General features: G+C 39.3%; 1 protein-coding gene across 2 annotated transcripts in view; it reads left to right on the top strand.

The window, feature by feature from the left end:
* Positions 1 to 26,235, top strand: part of dnmbp (dynamin binding protein) — a 71,835-nt gene that overhangs the window by 32,007 nt on the left and 13,593 nt on the right. The window contains exon 4 of one of the 2 annotated variants that reach the window (XM_023340771.1): positions 1,954 to 4,176. In XM_023340771.1, the coding sequence (XP_023196539.1) occupies positions 1,954 to 4,176 (2,223 nt within the window). Of the gene's footprint in view, positions 1 to 1,953; positions 4,177 to 11,540; positions 13,380 to 26,235 lie in introns of those variants that run through there. The other variant, XM_023340772.1, reaches the window with a different exon arrangement.

Here is a 26,235-nt window from a genome sequence, read left to right as displayed (position 1 = left end):
CAAATTAACATCCCATCTTCAATTGTAAATGTGGCCGTTACCCGTCAGGCCAGAAGGTAGGAGTGTGAATAGTCCATGTTGGGGGTGGGTGCGATCTATGATGGAGGCAGCTCTACAGTAGACTCTCCTGTAGGTAATGCTCTTCAGTCTAGTTTTGAAGCATACATGAAGTGTTTTTGGAGAGATGTGACCTTTTACAGCTGATCCATGATGTTGTGCTGCATTATCCAGGTCATTTTGCCAAATGTACATAGAGTTTGCAAAACATACAATCTGTTTCAAGAAATATGCAAAGGTTTTTCTAAAAGAAATTAGTAATGTTTTTCTTTTAAATAAAGCTAAGTGGGTTTAAAATGACAGTTTAGAAATAAACTAACCAAATTAATTGTGTTGATCCACCTCAAAAAAATCATGCAAAAAGTGTAAGCAAAAGAAATCTGGGAGACTTTGCACATGCAAATTTGCATGCAGCCTTTTGTGCTGTGGAGGATAAATAGGTGACTGCTTCACCTATTTAGTTCACAAGAACTAATGGCATTTATTTCAGTCATTATCTTGCGGGGGGTGACCAAGGTTCCATCACTATGTGACAGCTGGTCAGCAAACCTGGCAAACATGATTGACATGGCAGCACTGAATGCACATGTGCTTTATCAGGCATGCATTGGGGTGCAGGAGAGACGGGTGGACTTCCTGGTTGAGCTTGCAAAAGAGTTGGGTAACTCTCATGTGAGTGAGAAGAAGGCACACAAGGAGAAACTGCTTCGGCAACAACCTTCCACACCCAGCTCAGGCAAAAGGGCGAAGTGTCAGGTCAACCATCGATGCAGGATGCGTGTCCTGAGGCCGAAACATCATCAGTGACCCCTCATACCCCCACCATGGACTGTTCTCCCTGCTGCCCTCTGGAAAGAGGTTCCGCAGCATCCGGTGCAGGTCCACCTGGTTCTGAAACAGCTTTTTCCCACTAGCCATCAGACTGCTGAACTCTTAACTGGACTGCACTCAAAAACTGGTCTCCACTTTATACCTTGCACATGTACAGAGCTAAATAACTTCTATTTTACTGTCATTCCTGCACTTTATATTTTATATTTAGATTTATATATTTTATACTGTATTTTATTTTATTCTGGAGTAACCTCACAACATTGGAACCTCAAACATTGTCCTGAGCTGTATGCAACGAAATTTCGTTCTGTATACACCCTGTGCATGCAAAATGACAACAAAGATTCAGATTTTGGAGATTCAAAAATCTCCAAAATTTTGCTCAATTCAGATTTTTAGTAAAATCCAAATGTTTTGCGTGGTTGTTCACATTTCCAAGTTTATGTGACTTGTATGTGAACTCCTGTGTGAACTGCAAATGACGTAGAAGTGTCTCACATGTACAGAAGGGTACACAATAAGGTCACATGTAGCGAGGGTGCTCAGTGTTTGCAGAAGTAAGCATGGATGCTAGTTGTGGAGGGTATTTTGCGAATTTAAGGTTGTTGTTCGACAGGAACCATCACATTAACAACTTAATCCTCATTATAGTCTGCCATGATTGTCGTTTTTCTTCCTGCTTGCTCGTATCAGAATGCAGAATAGTGACATTTGTAGAGCATCAGGTCAGATGAATGCGACCATATTGTACAGATTCAGGCCACAAAGATCAGATACGTGTCGGATATCCTAGTAGCCAGGCTTGCATTTGTAAAAGTCTGATTTGTGTTGTTCAGACTGTCCTTAAAAGAGCAGGTGTAGGTTGTACAAAGGCAAATAAATTGTATTTGGGTCACTTCAGGCTGCAGTGTGACCACAGCCAGAGTTTGTTGTGACTAAGTGTGAAAAACATAATGGTATACAAAAAGTTTTTGGAAGGCACTTTATTATGGGAGAGATTTCTTGATTAATTCATTTGCATTGATATTCATTTAATTCCCTCTACTCTCTGTGTTTCTCTAGGTGATGTTGTAGTGGGAGAGACGAGAGGGTCCCTGAACCTCGGGGATTCCTGGCAACGAGGCAGTAATGCTTGGGGTCTCCGTGGTCTCTTCCCTGTGTCATGTGTCAAGGAGCTGAACCTCTCTGGTCGATCGAGGCAGCTGTCTGAGCGCTCGGCTCAGGCGCAGGCTCTAGAGCTCCCACCCTACGCACTAGGCCAGGCCAGGGCTCTTATGAGCCTACATGCACAGCTCAACGAAGAGCTGGACTTCCGTGAAGGTGACTTGATCATCATCACAGGACTTCCTGAGCCGGGCTGGTTTCAGGGGGAGTTAGAGGGCCAAAGGGGCATATTCCCAGAGGGTTTTGTTGAACTCCTGGGCCCTCTACGGTCTCCTCAAGTCCCAGATGATGGCCAGTATTTAAATGAAGACAGTCAGGAGTTAATCTACAAGGATGCTTATGATGCTGGAGAGGGGCCTGAAGAGGAAGTTATGGAAGAAGGGGAAGTTTTTCTAGATCAAGAAGAAGAACAACTGCAGGAAGCTATCATAGAGGAAGAGCATGAGGAGGAAGAAGAGGAGGGTCTCTGTGGAGTTGGGCTGTATGAGTTTCGGGCCATAGAGCCAGGCGAGTTGGACTTCAACGTAGGAGATCGCATTCGTATTGTGAGCACTTTGGAAGACGGTTGGCTGGAGGGGGAACTGCGAGGGCAGCGGGGAATCTTTCCTCATCGTTTCATCAAAATGGAAGGAAATGAGCAGAAAACTGCGGAGGAAAAACATGCTGAAGAAGAGAAAGACAATGATGAAAACTCCAACCACACAAGTCCCAATGGGTCTGAAAATGTGCCTGAATCAAGGGTGTATGAGGACCATACCGTCTGGGACTTGGACTACTTTGAGAATACCCAAGAACAAAGCTTAATGCATGAATATAGCACAGCTACGGGTCAAGCTAGAACCATAGAGCAGAATGAAATGAACAGAAGACCTGAGTTGCAGCCGCATAGACCTGCCCCCCCACCTAACAGGCCATCTGAGAGACCCAGATCTACTCCTCCAGCGAGGCCTAGACTACCTCCTCGGCCAAGCCTACCTCCACATCGCTCTGAGCTTCAGGTTAGCCCGAAGTCCAATGGAAACCAACCCAACTATACAAACAAAAACCGTCGAACATTACAACCTAAACGAACTCAGAGCCTTAATAACTGTGCGCCTGGTTGGTCAAAAGACAAGATGTATCTCCAAAGACCACCAGCAGAAATTTCCACCACAAATAACAGATCCTCCAGTATTTCCCACACATTAAATACCATCATAGAAGGTAATAAACAACAAAGACTAACTCGCCATGCCAGTATGAGTGATGCTGACATGACACATAGTGCTGTTGCACATTCTCATTACCAAAATAAAACACGAGGCCCTAATGGGACACTCCCGACATCCATCACCTCGGAAGCCCTGGCAACATCAGCCAGTGACCTAGAAGCCAAGCTGTCCCAGCAACTTTTTGAGTTTGAGAAAAGCTTAACCTCTTCTTACAGTGACACCAATGTGAGCTCTGCTGCTTTTAGGGACCTTTCGCCCTCGGCTGACCTGAACCAGCAATCCCAAGTTTCCCGGCACTTTTCCATCCTGGGCTACAGCAACGAAAACGACATCATCCGAGGTTCCTCGCGTTCCCCCGTCTCCAACCTTTCACATTCCAACAACTCCTCGTTGGAGAGACGGAGAACCCTTCGCCCACCGCCTCCTCGCCCTCGAGTCCAGCGCCCGCCACCCCCCACTGTGTACAGACCAACTCGTCCTGCTCCGCGCCCCCCTGCTCGCTCACCAAGACAAAACGCCTCTTATCCAGCCGGCACGGAAAGAACAAACAGCCCCAGCTTCTACAACCTTGAGAAAACCACCACCAACGATGCAGTCGAGATTCACACTGAGTTAGGCGACCCCACGGCCACCCACGAACACGAAACCCTGCAGGATACAGACCCAGACCTGAACAGGGAGATGGAGGCAGAAACTGAGAGACAGAGGGAGGAGGAGGAACGGTACCAAGTGCTGCTGCGGCTCCAGGAAGTGGAGCAGGAGATGGAGGAATATGCTCGGACTGCGGAGGAGCTCAGAGCGATGTTGGAGGAGGAGGAAGAGGAGACGGCACGCATGCAGACCTTAGAGAATCTGGAGTTCTGTAACTACACACTGGAGACACTGGCCTTGGAGCAGCAGCATCTACAAGGTAAGACCGAACGTTGGTTTAAGAATCACAGAAACATCAGGACCTATTTACTCACCTAAAATTAATCACACATACTTCTGTTACAGAAAACTATTGATTAGCAATATACCATCCAGCCATGAGAACTAGCAAATAGCATGGTAACCTCAGGGTTGCCAGATCTGGCTGACAGTTCCCAGCACAAAACAACAGAAAACCTACCAACTCCTAAAAACCCAGGATTTTTGTTTTACAGTACTACTACATAGTGACCTGAGTGAAGTTGCCGCCCCTTCCCACCTTCTTCAAATCAGATAAAATTGGTGTCAAACGTTTGTGTTACATTTTTGCTTCAAAAAGTTTTGTCTGTGCTGCTTTGGCTTTGAAGATAACAATGAAAGTTTAAAGGACAAAAGGCCATCCAGCCCCCCTCCCCTGACCCCCAGCTTTTAAAAAATCTAAATGAGCTTTAAACATTGATTAATATCTTCTAAACCAAAGCAACACAAACCAAAACTTTTTGCTGCACAAACCAACACAAACGTAGTCGAGTTGATTGACACCAATTTTGTTCGATTTGAAAAAGGTGGGAGGCTGGTTGACCTTTCATAACTTCTAGAAACATTTCTAAATATCTTTAAAATGATAGCGGCACAAACGAAAAGTTTTGCTGCACAAACGCAGCACAAACGTTTGACACCAATTTTGTTTGGTTAAAGAAGGCGAGGGGGCAACTTCACTCTACATAGTGACACTTGATTAACCAATGACTTATCAGTGATCGTGTCACGTCCAACAGATTCTGCAGATTTCAAACTAAATTAGCTGACAAGTGCGATAACACAGTATTTTATTTTATTCTTAGTTTTATTCTTCTCTGCTACACAATGAGAACGACTTAGAAATAATTTTCCTCTGAACATTTTCTAAAAACCCGCCAAATTATGTGAAAAGCCACCCAAATTTTAACAACCTGCCCAAAGCTGTTTTTTCTTGCAAGACTTGTGCAAAATTACGCTCTACATGTACTCAGATGTAGACGTATCCCTGTGGTTTTCATTTGACAGATGGGATTACTCCATTGGTCATTTAAGCTGCAGAAGAAATGTTTGGCTGACAATGAAATTAGATTTTCTCCATGGTATTCCTCACTGCCTGCCGGTGACTTCACGGATACTCAAGTAAAAACTTAATAAAGGAAGAATCTGAAAATGAGACACTGGTGCTCACCAGGTTTCCTCTTTGAGCCGTTTTCCCTAATCTCTCTGATACAAACACAGTCACAAAAGGCTATTTGTTTCCAAAAAAATACCCCCAAGACCTGTCTGTTGTTTACAATACACAGTTGTTAGGAAGAAAAAATAAACCTTTACATTTTAAGGAAGCCTGCGTCTCTCACAGGGACCAAATGCAGGTTTTTGGAGTCTCTAAATTTGTTTGATGGAATAATTGGATTAAATTTCCACAACAGAATGGTACTAAAATCAACAGCAGTTTTTTAAAATCAAGTTTTCTTGTCAAATTAGGATTTTTTTAAACACAATTTTCCATAAATATCAACAAACTTTAATGTTTTATGTTTCTTCTAAAACCTAAAAATATAAATAAAATGGTGTTGCTCTAAAAAATGACAACAGATTCCCCATGGTGCTAGATATTTTGCATAAAAGGTAAGTTGTAATTTTTCAAAAGGTAATGCAATGTTTCCATCTCTAAAATAGTTTTATTTGACTGGACAGAGGGACAAAATGGTTCTTTGGACAGGAAAGGTTGCAGATCTCTGGTCTAAACTGAATTGTTTTGGTTTTTATGCAGAAAATGTAGAATCTCAGCTTCTGTTGTGTATTATTTTCATCCCAACAACAAAGTTTTATTTTATTTGCTGTAGTAGCAAGGAAACAACTTGGATTAGAAAACAGTATTTCTGTCCTGCCAGGCTTGCTCACCAACGCTGGGATTAAGGAAAAAGATTACGTTACAGGCAGGAACTGGTCACGTTTGCTACAGGTGCCTTTAAGGATCAGTCATTCACATTCCACAGATTACATTCATTTATCTCGCTACAAAAATCTGCACACCCTTTTTTACAAACATGAAGTCTCCTGTCTTCTTTTATATTTTTGTACCCCTGCTTGATGTGAAAATGTGGTAAAGATTTTGTCAAGATCTGCGATTTGTGAAGTGTTTGAAATGTTAATTGTAAAAGTGAGACACAAAAGCTGAGGATCTACAGCGTGGCAGAGATAACAGACTTTGCTTTGTTTAATTTTTTGTGATCACAGATGTGTACGCATCAACAATCCTCACTGGATCTTTGTTGGAGAAACTTGTTATACTGCGTCCAAAATACCTCAGCACAAATTCACTTTCAGTGGGAGTGTTTTTCCGTGCCTCAGCTGGGTGTGTTTCTTTTATATGTGACGTCTGAGACACAATGGAAGCTTATTGTTATAGAGCAGAGAGTAACTTAAACACTGGGCCCTGCCTGCAGAGAGCTCTGCAGATCAAAGTCCTCAAACGGACTGAAAAAGGTGCCACACTTTGAGTTTGATTGTGTGGTTTGGAACATAACAGCTTTGTTCACAAAGAGCAGGGAAATATTAAATTCATTTTTAACATTTGCTAACATTTTACTCAGTCTAGCAAACTTTATTTGAATGAAATCGACACATCTGCCAAACAAAATAGTTGTGTTATTGGCGATATTTTGTGTTGTAGGTCAAGTTGTCAGGAGTTTTCATTTGAATCGTTTACGACCATATATATGGGGACAGAGGTGCGGCAATTAAAGTTTTGTTGCCGCATAACGATGCGTCCAACTGACAAGATGAGAAGATAATACAGTGTTGGGTTCACAAGAATGAGAGATTAGATAATTAGCCAATTTTCTGTAAAACATTTAATCTTTTTGTTTCAACAAATAAAGATTTAATAGGTTTCAAACTGTTTTAAGGAATCTCTAATTGGTGCTAAATAATTCAGTCTAGGTTTGACTGGTCTATGTGAAGCTTAATTCTACAGTTTTTGTTTTGACAAAGACAATAAATGTTTGAATAGTCTTAAACTGTGTCTTAAAAGAATCTGGCTAGCGTCGTTCCCGGCTAAAAGTCACATTATACTTACTAAGTACATGTAATACTACCACATAAAAACTTTTAAGTGTTGGAGGCTTTTTCAGCGCTTCTGTAAGAGGGCAATGTCTAGAGTTGAATGTTCACAAATTAATCAAATCAATTGACCAGTTGCTTCATCACAATGATGGCTACTCCTCTGAGTGAGAAGGAGAACAGGCACAAGGGGAGGTACCGACATCCTCTAAGCTGTTTTGACTTCTTTCTAAGTGTGAGTCGCGCACAGTGGTCAAAAGACAAGTGGCATTTTCTTCATTTGAAATGAGTGGTTGGTTACTCAAAAAGTCAACTTACTAGTCTGTGAGATAGCAGGGTGTGATATTTCATCAAGTCCATGGAGATGAATAATTTGCATCACCATTTCAAAAAGGAATCATAAATTTAATACCCGACTTTGTCATCACAGCCGGGAAACAACTCAGAACTACTTCCTAAACTTATATTTGATAATATAAGCTTAGATTAGATAGCACTTTGTAACAAGGACTGTGCTGAGAACTCAGGTTTTGGCCTTTCAAAACAAAATTTAGCTGATTTGTATTTATGCTGAAGAATAACTAACAGAATTTGAAATACTTTTCCTGGTTTTTCTAGAGACAATGCACTACCTTAACGTTGAGGTTTTCACAAGGCTGTTAACATTTCCACATCTAGCAGAGACCAAATTTGAAAGCTCAAAAGGATAAAGCAATCAATCTTTGCTGCACTCTTATGGTACGTTCACACCAAACACATTATGCGCGTTAAAAATGTGTTAGATGATTATAACTACTACACTGCCTTCACCTTGTACCTCATGTTAAAGCACAAATAAGTTTGGAAAAAAATGTTCAGACGCTTCAAGTTCGATGCGTGTGCACTTTGAATGTAGACGCTGGACATTTTGTTCTACAGCTAGCGCTTCACGCGTCTGGAGCATCTGGTTTACGTTCAGAGTCTATGTGGAGGTGCGTCAAAATCACTCTAGCCGTTGTTTTCCTCTCTTGAAGCGTCAAACGCTCCAAACGGTTCAAATCGCGCCAAACGCTCGAAACACGCCTCAACGCGCCTCCACATGGACTTTGAATGTAAACCAGACCAAAACATGTGTGGTGTGAACGCACCATTATGGCCCTCCTGTTTACTACTGAAGTCTTTAAGTAGCAACCTGAGTGAATGACTGACATACCTCCATGCAAATAGTTTCCTTTTAAACATTTTTAACGCCTCTCATTGATACTAGAAACAACCAACTTCAAGTCTTTTTTCCTCACCAATGCCATCCAAACCAAAAGAACTTTATTAGTGTGACCTATTAGCCCTTAGGTATACTGTATCCAGAAGTTTAGATTTTTAATTTTAAATTGGCAGAAAGTTCATCTCTGCAAGTGGATCTTCTTTAACATAACCACTTATTATTGCCATTCACTTCTTTTTGGCTGTATTACAGTTGATGTTCCAGTTTAGAACGTGCTTTGCATTTGTTTTTTTTGGCATTTGCGCTTTAGCACAGGTTCCTTTCTTTTTCTCACCACCTCTGAAACTCTGTTAACCAGATACAGTAATAAATCATCCTCCCAAGCTTACAGCTCTGTTTCATTTCAGGATGTCTCATGAGTTTTCCACTTTTGCAGCTTTTCAGCAGTCAGGTGTTTTACCTTATCCACGCCACGGCTTTTTTTTTTTTTCCCCCAACAGATGTGTGTTGACCAGTTCCTGAAAAACCTCAGGTGTATAAGCAAACACAGCCACATGAAAGGAATGTTGTGCTTGACATTCCTACGGCCGAAAGGTGAACACAAGCACAGAGTTTCGGTCTTGTTGTGCTGCTGAAAGCTGAGATGCTGCACACTGATAATTAGGCAGGTTTATTTAAAAAGAGAACAATGTGCTTTCCAGTTGTCTGTATCTAGTTTTGCACATTCTGCCATAACAAAGATTAATGTAATTTTTGGGATAGTACTGCTTAATCCACAGGTGTCAAACTCCAGTCCTCGAGGGCCGCAGTCCTGCAGTTTTTAGATGTGCCACAGCTACAAAACACTGAAATGAAATGTCTTAATTACCTCCTCCTTGTGTAGATCAGTTCTCCAGAGCCTTGCTAATGACCTAATTATTCTATTCAGGTGTGGTGCAGCAGAGGCACATCTAAATGTTGCAGGACAGTGGCCCTCGAGGACTGGAGTTTGACACCCCTGGCTTAATCTATCTTTTGTTACAAACAAAAATAATTTGTAAGATGCCTTATTAACCAATAATTTCACTGCAGGGCAGCGGTGTCAAACTCATTTTCCTTTTGGGCCAAATCAAATTCATGAATGTTCGTAGAGGGCCGGCCGTGCCAGAATGTATTGATAAAACCCATTAACAAACTGTTAAGATATTAATAAATAGCTGTCTTTGCATTTCATAAGTAGTTTTTAAAATTAAACATCTTTTCACTTTGTTCATTTTTTGCAATAAGATCACAAATTTTGTGGAGCTAGCTAATTTAGAAATATTTTAAAGGAATTTTGCAATATTTATGTTTATGTATGACGTTAATCGTCACATTAACCATAGACGAACTAAGAACTTGACATCAAATAAAGTTGAGACTGCGTTGCTGCGAAAGTTCAAAATACTACCACCTACAGGAGGGAGGAAGTTAGTGGTCAGTTAAACCCAATGTTTTTTATGTTTTTTCTACCTTTTTTGTGGAAAATTTGCAGTTTTGCATTAGTGAGAAAAAATGTGGGACTGTGATTTTATGTGAATTTCCACAATCTCAGAAAATTGGGTGGACTGGTTGATATAATTTGGCACCTGGATTCTTGAGGGCCACATAAAAGCTGTGGTGGGCCAGAATTGGCCCCTCGAGTTTGAGATACATGTCAAACTCGACATGTATGTCACTCGGCCTTGAGTTTGACATACGTGTCAAACTCAAGGCTTTCTTTCTCGAGGATTGAACAAAAATTGAGATATTAGTTGCGATATATTCCCATTTTCTTCTTCTTTCCTCTCTTTCTCATCTGTGCTTTCATCACTCTGACCTTTAGCATTTTGGGCGGTGTTGTTTGTATCCGGTGTAAGCATTTGCTGAGACTCCAGCTAATTATTACCTAAGAAGTTCAAAACACTTGGTATCTATTAGTCAACCATTATTGCACTCCAAACAGGCCTTTGCAATATGAATATTGCACACACAGATACTGCGATGACGATATATTTGCAACATATTGTTCAAGAAGATCAAGGGATTTGCATACTTTTGAAGGACACTGTATTTGTAGTCATTTTAAAATTGAATATGCATCCTCACTTTTGCTAAATAATTTTTTTGCTTCTTTAGATTCTGTAAATTGATCTATTAGTATTTCTAAGTGGTATTGTATATATATTCGATGATAGATACAACCTTAAAGACTCATTTTGTTTAAAATCAACCTAATTATATTTAAGGCTGCTTGATTTCATTACTAGTTGACACTAAATGCATATGTTTATGAGGGTTGGTGTGAATTTATCTATTTGTGTCTTTTAGCGTGTTCTTTGTATTTCTCCTTCTTTCAGCCAGCGTTAAAGTGGAGGGAGGGGGGCAGGTTATATTATACTCTACTCTTATGAATAGGATCGAGTTTTTCTCACACTAAAAGATTGTGTCTCTCTGAAAGTAAGGACAGTCTCCTACAATAGTTCATTGTACATGCCAGCAGCTACCTTTTCACTGGCGGCGCCGTCTTAATCAGGCTGTGTTCTCTCAAAAACCTCCTCTCTGCACTAATTGCCTCTCCCTGATTATATTACACGCTCTTTAAATTGTTATTTTGGTAGTTTTCTACTTCCCTCAGTCCAGCCAGAGTTAGATTACAGTCCCAAATATGTATTTCAAGAAAAATCATATGGATACATTTCTCTGTAAATGATTGCCTCGCTCTGACTTGTAGGGCAAAGTCGAACTGCAGAGATTGAGTCAAAGATAAGGGCTGGATACATGAGCTGCTGAGGATAACAGAAACAGAAAAGCAAAGAAAATATGCAAAATTGTTCATGCTACTAAGTTTTTTGTCCCTGTAATCTATTAAAGAAACACTCCAGACACAAACTTTTCTTGGAAACACAGGTCCAAGTTAGGGAGGGGCTGCTGGGCTAATCTTCGTCCCATATGACTACTCTGAATCATTAACCCAGTAGGCCCCTCCTTCAGTAACCCTACACTCACTCCCTCCTTCCTTGATTCGCCGAGGTAGATGTGGGAGGGCAGGTTTCAGTTGCACCGAGGGCTGGGAGGTGATTGGGCCAGGCAGTCCTGCGGAGGCGAGTGAAGAGGAGACACGGGAAAACAAGTGGGAGAGTTAGAAACAATATGCTCAGCAGGTGGAGTCTCCCACGGCGCCTTGTTATGGAATGCAGGATTTTGGAGAGAGAAAACAAGCCGCACTGAAGAGGAGCTCATCAGCCCTGGGTTGGCTGATTTTTGAATAAGCAGAGCCATGAAGAGCCCAGCTGTTTATGGGAACCCGGTCATGTTTGGCCCAGGGGATTGGAACCAAGCAGCTGGCGTCCCATTGAGGAGAGGGAAGAGTGTGGAGGAGCTGGGGGACGCCGACTGGGCCAGAGAAAGGGAGCGGATGGCCCATTTGCAACACTTGCAGCAACTACATCAGTTGCAGCTTCAGCAGCAACAGGTTGCTTATCCTGAATATGGAGTCCTTCCTCCTGGGCCGCCACAGGGACCAGTTTTAGTTGCAAGCCCGGTTCCACCTGGACATATGCCAGTACCTGGTGGGATGATGGTTCCAGTTGGTGTGCCTACACTGCCTCCAGGACATGTTCAAGCTCCATGGCTGGCCCAAGTCGGACAAGCCGATGTCTTCCACCAGCAGGGGCCTCTGGGCCACAATGTTTACTACCACCCTCGGTCAGAAGATGGTCACCTGGACTTGAGGATTTCTGAATGGAAGGGAAAGCATTGTTTTTACCAAGGCCCGGAGGATGAGTACAACCTCCAGAACAACTTTCCTCAAGAAAGGGACAGTAATGACATGAGGACTCGTGAAGGTTATGGACAAATGGAGGACAGGGGTGGAAGGGATGATTGGGATAGAGAACATGAATATTACTCTGAACGGTACGACCACAGGAGGCAGAGAGACTCTGAAGAGTACAATTACAGGGACAGAAACAGGGATCGGGATCATTATGACAGGAAATACAAAGACCAGTATGAAGAAAGGGGAGAAAAGTATTATGACACAAGGAAACACCGTAGAGAAGATGATAGGTACAACAATCAATATGAAGACTACCATGATCGTAAAGACAAATACGCCCACAGAGACAATCAGTGGGACAGAGATTATTGTGAAGACCGGCATCGGGAGTATTATGACTCCAAGGACAGATATCGCTCCAGAGAAAAAGATCATTACCGGCACAGAGAGGAGGACCGTTACTACGAAGAACAAAAATCTAGGAACGGTCGCTCTGACCGCTATGCAGAGGATCGATACGAAAGACGGGATCATGACTACAAACACCGGGATGAATACGACCGGAGAGGAGAGGAAATCCAAAGAAGTAAACGAAGGGCCCAGTATGACTCTGACGTTGAGGAGCGCTGGGAATGCAGGGAGAGGGATCGCAACTACAGATCCAGGGATTCAGGAGACGACAGGAGAGATGAACGTTACAGCAAACGAAGGGAATACGAAACAAGAGAGGACAATGACTACTATGACCAGAAATATGAAGGCCGGTATGAATCCAGAGAAGAGGAGCATCCCCACCATCGAGCCAAAAATAGATTCAGAAATCTACGTTCAGTATCTGTGGAGCCAGATTATGAGGAATATCCTGTAAAAGATCACCGGACACACTGCGAAAAATGGGTTGAGCAGCAAAATGAGAAGCTTGCACGTGGAGAAATACAATCTTTTGAGGATCCCATCATGTACTGTCACAAGGACGAGCAGGAAAGGCGGTGCGAATCAAGCGCTGGCAACAATGGCTCAAAAAAGAGTCAGAAGCCTGTATATGTGGGGTCACTGGACAGGAACAGCTTCTACAGGAAGACGGCCCCAAGCTCCCTGCGAAAGTCACCGTTCGCCACCACCAGGAGACAAAAGCAAGGTAAACACAAGGATGTTGTCATGTGAGAAGGTGATCCACATCCTTTATTTGCACAACATGTTGGGCACTTATGTGGATGAGGTCATTTGTATAACTTAAGTCTAATGCCTTTATAAAGCATATAAGGTAAACCTTAAGATGAAAATTTATAGGGGAAATTCTGAGACAGAAGTCAGATGAAGATTCCCAACTAAGAAAAACAGAACAGGTGAGGTTTGACAGTCCTTGCAGTCACTGTCTTGTCATTGGTGACCTCCAGATGTGCTCCTCTAATCAATGCCGGGGGGCTTCAGAGTGCTGACTAGCCACGCTCACCATAGAGGCACTCAGAAACGGTGTGTGTGTGCGTGTGTGTGAGAGAGAAAGAGTATCGTCTATCTCAGTAGAAAGTGAGTTGTCAGGTATTTTGCAAGAACCTACAGAACAGGTTAGGTGGGTTCTCAGTTTTTGTTTTCTCTGTCATTCTCTGCATCTGTGAGTTTCCTCCTTACTGTCGTTCTCTGAATAACTGTGTGCGCTCTTAACACACAGCCTGTTATGTTCGGTTTTTGCATGACTGAAAGGTCACTCTTTTATTTTATTACCTTTAGTTTTTAGAAAGACTCCCTGAAAACTAGCTCTACACAGCAGCGGATTGCAAATTGTGTCCATTTTACACACATGTGGTGCTAAATTTGGCTCTTTTAACCCAAAGTTACTGGGAATTGTTTGTCATTAGGCTGTGACTCAGAGTCCGAAGATTGTGACACATAAAGCAGTCAGCTGTCACAAACGTCTGCTGCCCTTGATATTCCTGTCCCAGACAGTTGGGACTGTGGGCATCCTTTAAGCATTTTTACTTCAGTTTATTTAAACATTTAATCCTGTTGAAGATTTTTTCTTCTTGCGAAAGCCAAACATCATATTTGGTGTCTTTCCAGTGTGGTCAGCAAGTCCTCAACAGCCATCCTGTACTATTCAAGTTTTAAGTAAATGTATTAAAAATACAAAAAGAAGCACCTTTAAGCTACGACTTTGTTGGTATTTTAATTCAGCTTTTAGTCTTCAGTTCGCACCTGCCACCAATTATATACAATCTGATGCTCCAAGAGCTCAACTGCAACACTGAAAGAGCTCCAACAAGGACTTAATATGTACAAGATGTGAAAATAGTTTCCTTTTTTCTCTACATGTCTGGGTTATACACTAGGACGGAAAGACGTAAGCATTTTTCTTCCAAAGAAAACAGGTTTGTCTAAAATGTCCTTGAACTTGGTGAGAGAAGATGCTGTGGTCTGATAAAACCAAATGTGAGTGAAGTGAAATAATCTGCCAATGGAACTAGCACTTTTTCATCAATACTGAGGAATTATTGACTTAAAACAAACTCCTATACCTTGCAGAAAAGTTATTTATGAGCTAGTTTTGTCTCATTTCAAGTGTACTAAGATATGTTCACTAGAAACTGGACCAGAAAAACTTGGTAGGATTTTGTGTTTTTGGAGTGTGGGGGTGGAAGCATTATGTTGTGAGTTTTTTAAAGATGAAAAATATATTTTTTTCATGAATACAGGTAAAGATATGAACATGCTCAAATATAGAACAATCAGTTTTGACTGATGATTTTCATTGTGTGTGCTAGAAAGATGAGAATGAAGATGGATTTTATGTTAGTGCATCACAGTGCGTTTAAGCTTATGTGACACTTTTCTACAGCTCAGTAAAAACAGAAAAACAATGTTTGACATTCAAGGTTGGGATTAAATCCTTTTTTGGTAATGATAAACTACACAAATTGGACTTAATCCAAACAGAATAAGACTAAAATGTTAGAAAACATTTATCTTTTTCATGGATTTGGGTAAAGAAATCGCGACCAAATCATCGCAGGAAACCTTTGCAGTGTGGGATTGTTTCATGATGACTTGGACAAAGACAAAGGAGCACTTCCTTGGATCATATTGTTGTGTCTGAGATGAAGCAGGTGGCGCCCCATGACCTCCTCCCCCAGTTACCTAGAAGCCCTCACATGCTACACACACACACACACGCCCGCCGACGCACACGTGCATGCCTACACACACACACACACTCTTTTCAGGAGTCTAAGTACTAATCCGTAGCGTCAGCATGGTGAGTGGATGGTGGGGGTCTGTCTGGTGCCTGGCGGTGTCCAGCACTGACCTGACTCCCTCTCTGCAGCCCGAAACTCTGTGTGTGTATGTGTGTGTGCACTAGTTAGGCCTTGGGAGGCTTAATTCGAGAGCTGACGGCATCTTTCAGATCACACAGAGGCGTGTGTGCGTGCTCGCTTGCCTGTGCAGTGTCTTGTCATCCGTTAATCTTGTTAAACTGTTGCAGCTCAGTCAGGGGTTTGCTCTTAAATTGTAGAGCAAATAACAGCTGACCATCCTGTTGCAGGACTTATTAGGCTTAACGTGACATTGAAGTGATGTTAGAGATTTTTTTATCTTTTACCCTGTATGTTTTCCCTTTTGAATGTTGCACTCTTGTCCTGATCAGTTTAGTCTAATTAATGTTACAAATTTGAATACATGTGCTGCTTTTGCAGGTTTTAAAAACATATTTACACAGTTGCTTAAAAAATGTGCAAGCATTTTCCATAAAGGTCAATGCAATATTTTACAATTGCACAAGTGAACTGTTCCTCTCCAAACATGACAGTTAATAATTTTCCTACTGTTAGTTATGTGGTACGAAAATTATGTCTCCTCCATTCATTTTAAAAATAATTAACTTGTTGAATTTGTTTTAATCTAATAAGGTAAGAATTTCATTGGTTTGCTTTTTGTGCATTGGCAGAGTTTGAGGCACCTTTGTGTGATTAATGTGTCGTCATCCGTCCGTGATCCAGCAACTAGTGCCGTGTTGTCCGCTGTAATCCCTGTTTAGTTGCTGCCATTGGTGGGCAGCAGGCAGGGTGGTGTTGGTGAGCTAAGACAGGAAATCTTAGGATAAAATCTCAAATCGTCTGACAACGTTGCTTTAAAGAGGCCTTATCTCACTGACGACAGGCAGAAAGTAATTTGCATTACTTACGTCTGGATGAGTCACACATGATTTCATTTATTTTCTTCCATCTTAATCGTGAGCTTCACTGCAAGTCTTTTAAATTATAAATAATAATGCATATTTAGATTTTTGGGGTTTTATCAGAAGAGACGAGATTTAAATATTTCTAGAAAAGTGAAGTTTTCTGCATGGAGAGCAGGTTTTCCTTGAACATGTTCAAAGACATGCATGTCAGGTCAACTTGACTCTCTAAGCTGTCAGAGATAGAAATCAGCCATATTAACCCGGCATGTTAAACAGAAAGGTCAAAGGTTTGCCTCGTCTGAGTGAATTAAAATAATATTTAATTAGTTATGATAAATCCAGTTCAGATTTATTATAAAATATGTGAAATGGACGCCGGCAGGAATGGCCAACTTTGAAGCCGTCTTCATCGTTGCTAGATGCTAATGGTTAGCCAGTCACAGTATTTTTTCCAGATAATTTTTTGTCTTTTATGTCAATGTTTTCTTTTCAGAAGAGTAGCGAGTGTTTCTTTTATACTTTTTTAACCCAACGTAGTTATAAGCCTCATTTACTCAAGATCTACTTCCGTTCTAATTTCAAATGAAGAGTCTCAAATATAAATCGAGGATGTAGCTCATAATTATTTCATCAGAAGACGTGCTAACTAAATGTATTCGTTTTAGTCACTGATTGCAAAGCAACCATAAAATATTTTTATTTTGTGGGAAAATAAAAATAAATCTATGTCAACAGTATGACATGTGAATAAAACGCTATAATGCAGCGATTGACAATGCTCTGTTATCTTTGTTTTCCACAGAAAAACTTTGCTTTAGAGTTATTGTTTAATTTAGAAGTAGTTATTTTATTAGAGCTGGGTGCCACTTCTAAACATTAAGAGATGTTCCTATTTTTGATCATTTTCCCTGTTATAAACTCAAGCAAACGCCATATGAACCTATTGTTGGCTATGTTTATTTATATATCTGTATGCAAACTCTCGTTTTAATGTTCCCTTCATCCTTTATTATGTGACTGGAACCAGCATGCAACAGTCCTGATATCTGTATCAAACCTTCAGCACAGAAAGCTTGTGAACTTGTCCTTTAGTGATTAGTTTTATATAGATAAGCCCATGTTCACACAGTTAGTTAATTTAGGTCAGTTCTACTTAGAGGCAAGTTATATGATGTTAGCAAATCAACCCGGTGTCAAAATTCACATGATTGTTTTCTCGTTCATATTATTTACTGTCACTTAATGCTGACCTCAGAGTCAGTAGGTAAGCAGGAACGTTGTTGTTGTGGAAGCTAAACTTTCTTGCGCTGTTTGAAATTTCTCCTGGACTAACATATTTACACAAACATTTATTATAAAAACAATATAATTTGATCCACTGATTTTTATATAAGACAAAAGAAACATCTATTTTGATTTTGATACATAACAATTGGAAGAAGCAGCCACTAAATAAGTTGATAGGCAACTGAATGGGCTTATTAGAGAGAACATTGTATTAATTTGTGACACAAGTTTGTTTTCTGCTCAGGTAACTAGCCTGCAGTCCGCTGCTTGTTGCTCTTAGTGAGTTTACAACAAAATTACCTCAATAACCAAGAGAAAGAGTTGGTGCTATTTTTCCTTAACTTCCTAGTTGTTCTGTGTTTCTGCTGTATTTATTGAGATATACATATTTATTATTATTTTTATCCAATTATTTGACTTGCCTTCAAGAGTTGCTATTTTTTAAATCATGTTGTGCTTCTTCCTGCACATTTAAAATAAAAGGAATTCTGATTGTGCAGCAACATGTTGGGGAGGGGCAGTGCTGGGTTACTCTACTTTCCTGTTAGACAAAAAAAAAATTCAGATTTGAAAATGTAACATTTTTATAAGCTGTACTTGCTACTGACCTGAGTATTTGTCACATTTAGAGTGGGAACTTATAACTTTATTTCAACGGTAGCTTTTTTTTTAATTAGTTGCATTTGGATATGAAAACATTAAATGTTAATCTGATTTTCAGTGATGTACAATTAATATTTTTGTGTTTTCTTTAGCAAGGTAGCTAAAGAAAACAAGCATAAATACAAATATATGCTTGTATTTAGCAGTAAAACAATTGTTTGAAAAGAAAACTAATTGTGATTTGGGATTTGAAATTCAATCAGGAGAGGAGGAAACAGTGAAAGATTTTGTAAAAGCTCATAAAGCCTGAAGGGATGCATCTGTCTCTACCTGTCCAGTAACCAGGAACTGATAAAATCTGACATGTTTAGTCAGCTCCAGCTGTTCTTACACAGCTTGTACTACAGATATTTTTCCCACAAGTAAAATCTGAAACTGAGAACATGCTTAGCTGTTTCGGTAAAGTTGCACCTGTTCAGAACCTCTGGAGTAAATGAGCAAAGTCAAAGTTTTGTGATTGATTTCCAGTCTCCCATTTTTGGAAAACTTATATGTGCTAATAGAGTATTAGCTGATTTCTGTTTCTCTTTAAGAACAATAATTAATGACATTATAGATATTTTTTCTAATCTTCTTATTAAAGTCAGCAGTTACACTAAATACTTCCATTTTACGCCTAAAATAAACTAAAAAAGTAGGGTATGAAATGATCAAAACTGCAAAAGTACGAAATGGTAACAAAAAACGGCACTAAAAGTTTGGTTATATGTTGTAGAAAATGACAAATTCTGAGTCTTTTTCCTTCAGTGACAACTTACACACTAAAGAGTGTTGCTGTTAGTGCAATCTGCTCATGTATGGAGAGTGCTGTGATTAAAAAAAGAATGAAAATGTATAAAAACCTTAAGTGACTTGTGCTCTGATGCATAAAAAACTATGAAACTGTGTCCACTGTGTTGTAGGTTGCAATCCTGAGTCACTTGTGGGGCCTAAAAGATTACAAATCCTCCTTCTTGTGTTTATTTCCAAGACATTACAGCTTTCTTGGTATTAGGAGGCCCAACTTTAAGCTCCCTCTGTAAATATGCAAAACTGATGGTCTCTTGAAGTAATTGCATATTGTTCATCGTCAAATAATGCAAACCTGGAAGTTTCAAAGAAGCAAGCGATCCCAGCCTTTAAACGCTGCTTGGATCGAGTGTTGCAGCATTTGAATAATTCAGGGTGGTAATTAAATCGCAGCGTCCTCCACTTGAGAAAATCTCATCTTAAACACTCCATGAGTCATGAAAAGCCCTGCTTTTATGGAGTTTGGCTTCAATATTTTGGTTATAGCTCCTTGCAAAATTGAATTTTAGTCGGAGGAAACTTAATAAAATGAGCCTGAATATAAATGCATGCCACACTTTTAAGATTTTTCCCGCAAAAAACAAAAACTACAAATTATCCTAGCATTTATCAGTTTAATGCTGCTTTGTATTTGCTTATCTGAAGAAACTTGAAAGTTGCTGTAGATTGAAAATAGTTTAAAAAGAACTGGATTTTAATTGGAGGAAACTGAGTAAAAAGAGACTGAATACAAATGCAGGCCACACTTTTAAGATTTTTAAAACCATAAATTATCCTCACTTTTCTCAGTTTAGTGCTACTTTGTGTTTTTTTTTTTCTTATCATAAAAACTTAACTGGATTGAAAAAGAACTGGATTTTAGTTTGTAAAAAACTTTGAAAACTATAAATTCTCCTCACAATCCACAATTTAATGGTGATTTGTGTTTTTTTTATCACAAAAACGTGATAAGACTAAAGAAGAAAACAACATGCTTGCATCCTGAGGGTAAACGTTAGAAACTGGTTCCTGGGAAGTTTCGCATATGAGCAAGAATGTGACCCTTTGACATCTGACCCTAAAAGAGATAAACAGGACGGTTTGCCACTAAATAAACTCCCCTGTCAAGAGACCTTCCTCCTAAAACGGTCACTGATTCAGTTTGGACAATAGCAAGAGGATTTATTTAAGTAGATTCTCTTTATTTTACTGAGGTGATTGAAAAACTAGATGAAATTTATTGTTCCAATCGTCTGCAGGGAAATGACACAAACATCTACGTCCAAAAACACATTCATAAGTCCTGCACTGATTTATTTATTCCTTTATTGTACCTGTCAGTCTTGTGAATTATTTGGAGCGCATCGTGTATTGGCTGCATGCCGCGGCTTGCAGGTTCTTATGCAAACCAGTTTGCATGTTTGGGCTTATTTTCCAACCAGCTTCTGGTCTCAGCCGAGTTTCCCAGCGGGATCTTTTGGGAAAAGCCACTCCCAGCTCCCCCCTCCAACCCCAAACCTGACACGAGGAGGGGCCCCGCTTTCCCCGCCTGTTGCCGTGGATACCGTGTGCACACTGCGGCGAACTTTGGAGCAGAACACACAGGCGCTTATTGTCTAGTGACCTTAGAGAGTCGCATGCGGGCCAAACGTTTGACTCTGCATCAGGTTGACTGCAGAGAAGCACGAAACTTTAGCATTAGTGTTAGCATTACACGACAGAAATGAGTTTACTTGGATTGGTTTAGCTTTAAAAGTGATAAAAATATATGTTTAGGTGTATTTTTAGCAGGAAAACTTGGGGGGAAGGGGAATAAGTTTAATAACTTGTTCCTAATAGACCCTTTTCACAGTGACGTCAGACAATGGCCGCCATAACTCAAAACTGGGTATCTTTACTTCCGGTGTGATTTTGCCTTGGGAACCAAGCTGAAAACTTCCCGCATTCTCATAATCTTAAGGATATAATAAAAGGTAAGTTTAATAATAACAGCATTTAAGTGTTAGATAGCTGTTACTAATCATTGTAAATTCACCATTCTCTATCTGTGTATAAAATAAACAGCCTCCGATCGGAGAGTAAACCACCTAGCAGCAGCTTTAGCCACATTTAGGAAAAATATACTCTCTGTCAGCGCTGTAACGTTTAGAGGTTCACTTTCTGTGTTTTATAAAACAGTGTTTATGTGCTAGATAACCGTTATCAGTCATTGTCAATTTACCATTCTCCAACTGTATTCAAAGGAACCAGCCTCTGATCATGAGTAAACCAGCTAGCAGCAGCTTTAGCCACAGTTAGGAAACATATACACCGCCGCCTGTCAGTGATGTAACGTTTAGAGGTTCATTTTCTGTATTAATGGAAAATAAAAACAAGACAAAAGCCACAAATAACAGTTGGGCTTGACGATATTTCTGTTTTTCCAGCAACAAAATGCGCATCTCCATGCACTGTTCATGTTTCTGTCACTGCTAACTGTCACAGAGTCTCTCCCAAAGACGCAAAGAAGGAATAAAAATAAATACACAAGAAAATATTAATGTGCAATGATTTGGATAAATAACTTTAATCTGATTACTGGATTTGAAATACGAACTCGTTAGATTATTCGTTACCGAAAAAGTGGTCCGATTAAAGGCATTACAAAGCAGCGGCGGCACCGGACATCTCTGCTTATAACAAACAAATCCCTATTTTATGGGATGAGTGGCAACTCCAGTCTATAATTTAATAATCTGATCAAGATTAGAGCCTAAAACGTTAGAGTTCAAAAACAGTAAAAAGTTCTGGTTAAGGAACAGTTATGTCACGTAGTTAGCTAGCTAACAAAATTCACTAATGCTAAGCTAACGGTTACGCAAAACAAAAATACCTACCTTCATAGTCAAACAGGTATTGTTCGGTGAAGAATTTGTAGCCTTTGTCTAATTTAGATTTTTTTGTCAGAGAGAACTGGTTTGCAAATCGTGATATATCTTCAAATCTTATTTTAGGCAAATGTTTTAGAGACTGTGTAAACTCCATGCTCCGGTGATCTGTCTGATCAACATATGCTGTCAGATTTATACATCTCTCTCTCTCTCTCTCTCTCTCTCTCTATATATATATATATATATATATATATATATATATATATATATATATATATATATATATATGAAATAGACAACTTTATCATTACTTACTATGTACACCGGAACTAAGGATACACAGCTTCGAGCCAAAACGGAAGCTGTGTGACGTCATGTGAAAAGGGTCTATTGTGATGGAGTTCAGTCTGCCAGGTGACGGCAGCCTGTGAAACACGAAACGGCTCGATCCGAGGACTGGACTGGACTGCGTCAGACTCCACCAAATCTTTCTCATTAAGGTCCAGAAAACTTCCTGTGATGCCCGATCATGGTTCTTTATCACAACTACAAGCATTGAGAAAAGCAGCAATAACAATAATCCTCCTAGAAATATGTAAAATGAAACGGTGAATAAATCTCTTTATATCATATTTTAAAAAGTCCTGTGGGATATGACTCCATGCGAAGCTTTCAACAGTTTTAAACACAAATATGACCAAAAAGTTTGGTTTGCAATATTTTTTAAATGTATTTTATCTTTTATCTATTGATTCCCAGGAAAGTGAATTTTACAAAACATAGTCACAATATTATATTGCTAATTTCAATACTCGAAAGGAGAAGATAAGCAGACCTGTGCATTATGATAAATGAAACATCCGTTCTTATTCTGTTTCCCAGAGGAAGATTGCAAAGTTTGGGATGAAAAATGAAATAAATAATGTAAAAGTAAATAAGTGAATAGTAAGAAATAAAAATTAAACAAACTAAAGCAATAACATTAGTGATAAAATATATTCAGTGGATCATAAGAATGGTTTTATCATGATCACTTAAAATAAAATCAGATCTTCTGAGGTTCATATAATGTGCCCAAGGTCATCAACGTTTTAATGCAATAAAAATCTTGTCAGCAATTGGTTTTATTTAGAGTAATAAATGTAAAAGGAGGCTAAGTACAAATGCATGTAAATCTTTAAAGATTGTACCCACACTTAACAATTATACGCCACTTTGTGTTGGTAGATAAACTGATGTTTTTCATTAAACTACTCAATAATTCTGTTTTAAAACATGTTAAATAGTTTTGTGGCCCCTCCAGACTGTTCTGGTTCCTGATTGTATCGTTTTCACACTTTGATCAGTCAAGAAGTTGAATAAAACAAACAAAACGATGGATCCTGCTACTGAAGTCCGTGTCCGGGTTTTAGTGTCATCCTCCCTGGTGTTTGTTCATGGAGGGATCCCATCCATTCTCATGGTAATTGGACCTCTGGAGTTTTTACGGCTCCGGTGCTGAACTTTAAATCCGATCACAGTACAGGTGATGGTGTTGACTTTAGAGCAGCAGGTGGGTGAAAATTCACTTTTTTCTCTGAGAAACAAGAAACAGTGAAGGTAGTTTAATATCAGATATTTCTCAATCATATTTACCTTCAACAAAAAATGATGTAACATTTACCTTAAATCCCAGTGAGCATTATAAGTTCCTGCTGATAACCAGAGTTTAGTTTCTGGTAAACCCTTGATGACTTGATCTAAGCCATCAGGTGTGGCCATCAGGTGAGTCACGCTGCGTGTGAGAGGAGCTGGTGTGGGTTTTTATTTCGGTCCTGCGTCACTTTATGGCGTTATGAGATACTCTGCCCTTCCTTCTGTGACTCTTCTAGAAAACACTTTGCTGTTGTAAGCTGAGAAGTGGAAATGTTTGATTGGAGAATCATAGCAACCAGTCAAAGGAACCAGACAGGCTGGATGTTTCTGACTGAAAGATTTGATGTAAAACTGAGTTGCTTTGGGTTTTACTCGTCAGATATGATGAAATAACTTGGATGTGCTGTTTTTGTCTGACCTTTGAACTCTGTGCTGTTTGAAAATGGTGATCTAAGATCTGCAGTTTATTTTCTGACTTTTACAGTGACGCACTTAATATTAGACTCAAAAATGCCAAAATTAAAATGACCCCATGAGATTTTTTTCATACATTTTCTACATTACTGAAAAATTAGGCAATATTTAAAGGTCTAACATGTTTTACTGTCAGGTTTTCATCCATATTTTCTGGCTGGAGTCTAAAATATAATTTATGTTGATTAGTTTAATGTCCATTTCTACTGTTTTTCTCTTTGCATAGACATTTAAATTTTCTTTCCTAATTACATTTCTCACTTCAACATTTTATTATTATTTTTTTTCAAAATAAAAGAGTAAAAAATTAAATATTTCAGTTAGATTAGATTATATGTAACACATGATGACTTAAGACCTACGGAGGGCTAAAAGTGCCACAATTAGATGCATTTTGAAATAATAAATTAAGTAATACTCTTAAAATAGGAAGTAGATTGCATTTAATTTATGAACTTGATTTATAACTTGATTTTTTTTATTTTCTAGTGTAAATTTTATTAATCAACTTTATTAGTTCATTAAACTCTCTCTCTATGTATATACACATACGTATATATACATATACTGTATATATGGTAAATTACTTTTTATTTTGATCTAATTATATAATATTTCATCATTAAATGTACAAATTATATTTCTAGAATTTTTGACTTTTTAAATTTTATGTATCTACTGTAAATATCTTAACATATGTACCGATTTGTCTATTTATTTTTTATATTGGTGCTTTATACACATCCAGATCTGCTCTGTCTTTGTTTTTCTTACATGTAAAGCAAAAAAAAACAAACATCCATGACAAACTTCCTTTTTGTGATGATAAAAAAAGCTCATAAACCGCAGACCATTGCTTCAGTTTCATGTCATATAAAGTACAGTTTGTTCTGTATCTGTTGCTGTTTCAAGTCCCAGCGATAACCGGGAAATCACAGGGAGTACGGTTACAAAATGTCAACTGATTGCTCATTATACAGACTGGACTACTGAAACTGTAAAAAATGTATTTACCAATTTATTTTTACTGCTAATAGAAACAAAAATTAATTAGAAAGTGCAGAATTTGCCTCGGAAATTTGTAAAAATTGAATATAAACATAGTTTATGACTGCTGTTGAATCAGTACACTGTGTGTGGGTTTATATTTACTGAGATAAAACAAAGAGATTCTGGTAAACTGGGTCAGAGCGAGCCTTCCCAGGTTGGTTCTGATGGAAACTGTTGCATATTTAGAAGACTGTGAATCGGAGCGTGTGATTCGTTCTACATCAAACGTGGGAATGAGGCGATTGATTCCAATTATGTTCCGAGTCCATTGTTTTTCCATTCCCCCCGCATTGTGTTGCAAGGTGACTTCTAAAAAGAAAAACAGAAAAGAAAAAGAAACCCAATTAGTGAACCAGTTTCTGACCGGCGGAGGAAATGCAGGAGTGCTGGCCGATCGGGTTGAAGCGATGAGAAAAGCTCATTTGAGTTGAGCGTCTGCCAAGTCACGGGAACAGGGAGAGGATCAGAAACCTCCTGCATTGTTTTGATGATAATTTGTGCCTTTGTGTGATAAAACCTCCAACAATTAGTTGAAAAAGGTTGAATTTTTGCCACATGTGACCTGCCAAGTCCTGGATTCTTAAAGGGGAAGTGACGTTGTTGTTGGGGATGATGAGACGAGGGGGAACAGAGTTAACGTCGTTAGTCTCTGACAGCATCTGTTCGAAGAAGATGAGTGACGTCACCTGCAGCCGTGGCAACAGATAACTGCACATGCTCAGTCTGCACCGACCTGGACGTCCCGTGCCCAGAACCCGGGTCCTGTCTGGGTCAGGTCTATGCTCCATTTAATGTCTCTACACTGAGGTTTGCTCAGTTAAACACAGATCTCTCAATGCACAAGTTTAAATGTTTTGTGCAACTTTGAAGTAGGGATTACAGATTACAGATTGGATATAAACTGCAACGTGATGACACAGGTTACTAATCTCTTGGGTTTTTATATATTGCCTTTGTTTAATAAAGATCTTGACCTAAATCTTCATTAAAATCTTGCAAATTGGACATTAAAAGGTCAAATAAAATTGGATAAAACAGTAACTTTCTCTGCAAATATACAATCTATAGAATAA

The sequence above is a fragment of the Xiphophorus maculatus genome, chromosome 10 (genome assembly GCF_002775205.1).
Source record: "Xiphophorus maculatus strain JP 163 A chromosome 10, X_maculatus-5.0-male, whole genome shotgun sequence".
Classification (NCBI taxonomy): domain Eukaryota; kingdom Metazoa; phylum Chordata; class Actinopteri; order Cyprinodontiformes; family Poeciliidae; genus Xiphophorus; species Xiphophorus maculatus.
The sequence above is the reverse complement of the archived record's forward strand: the minus strand, read 5'-3'. Positions and strand labels throughout refer to the sequence as shown.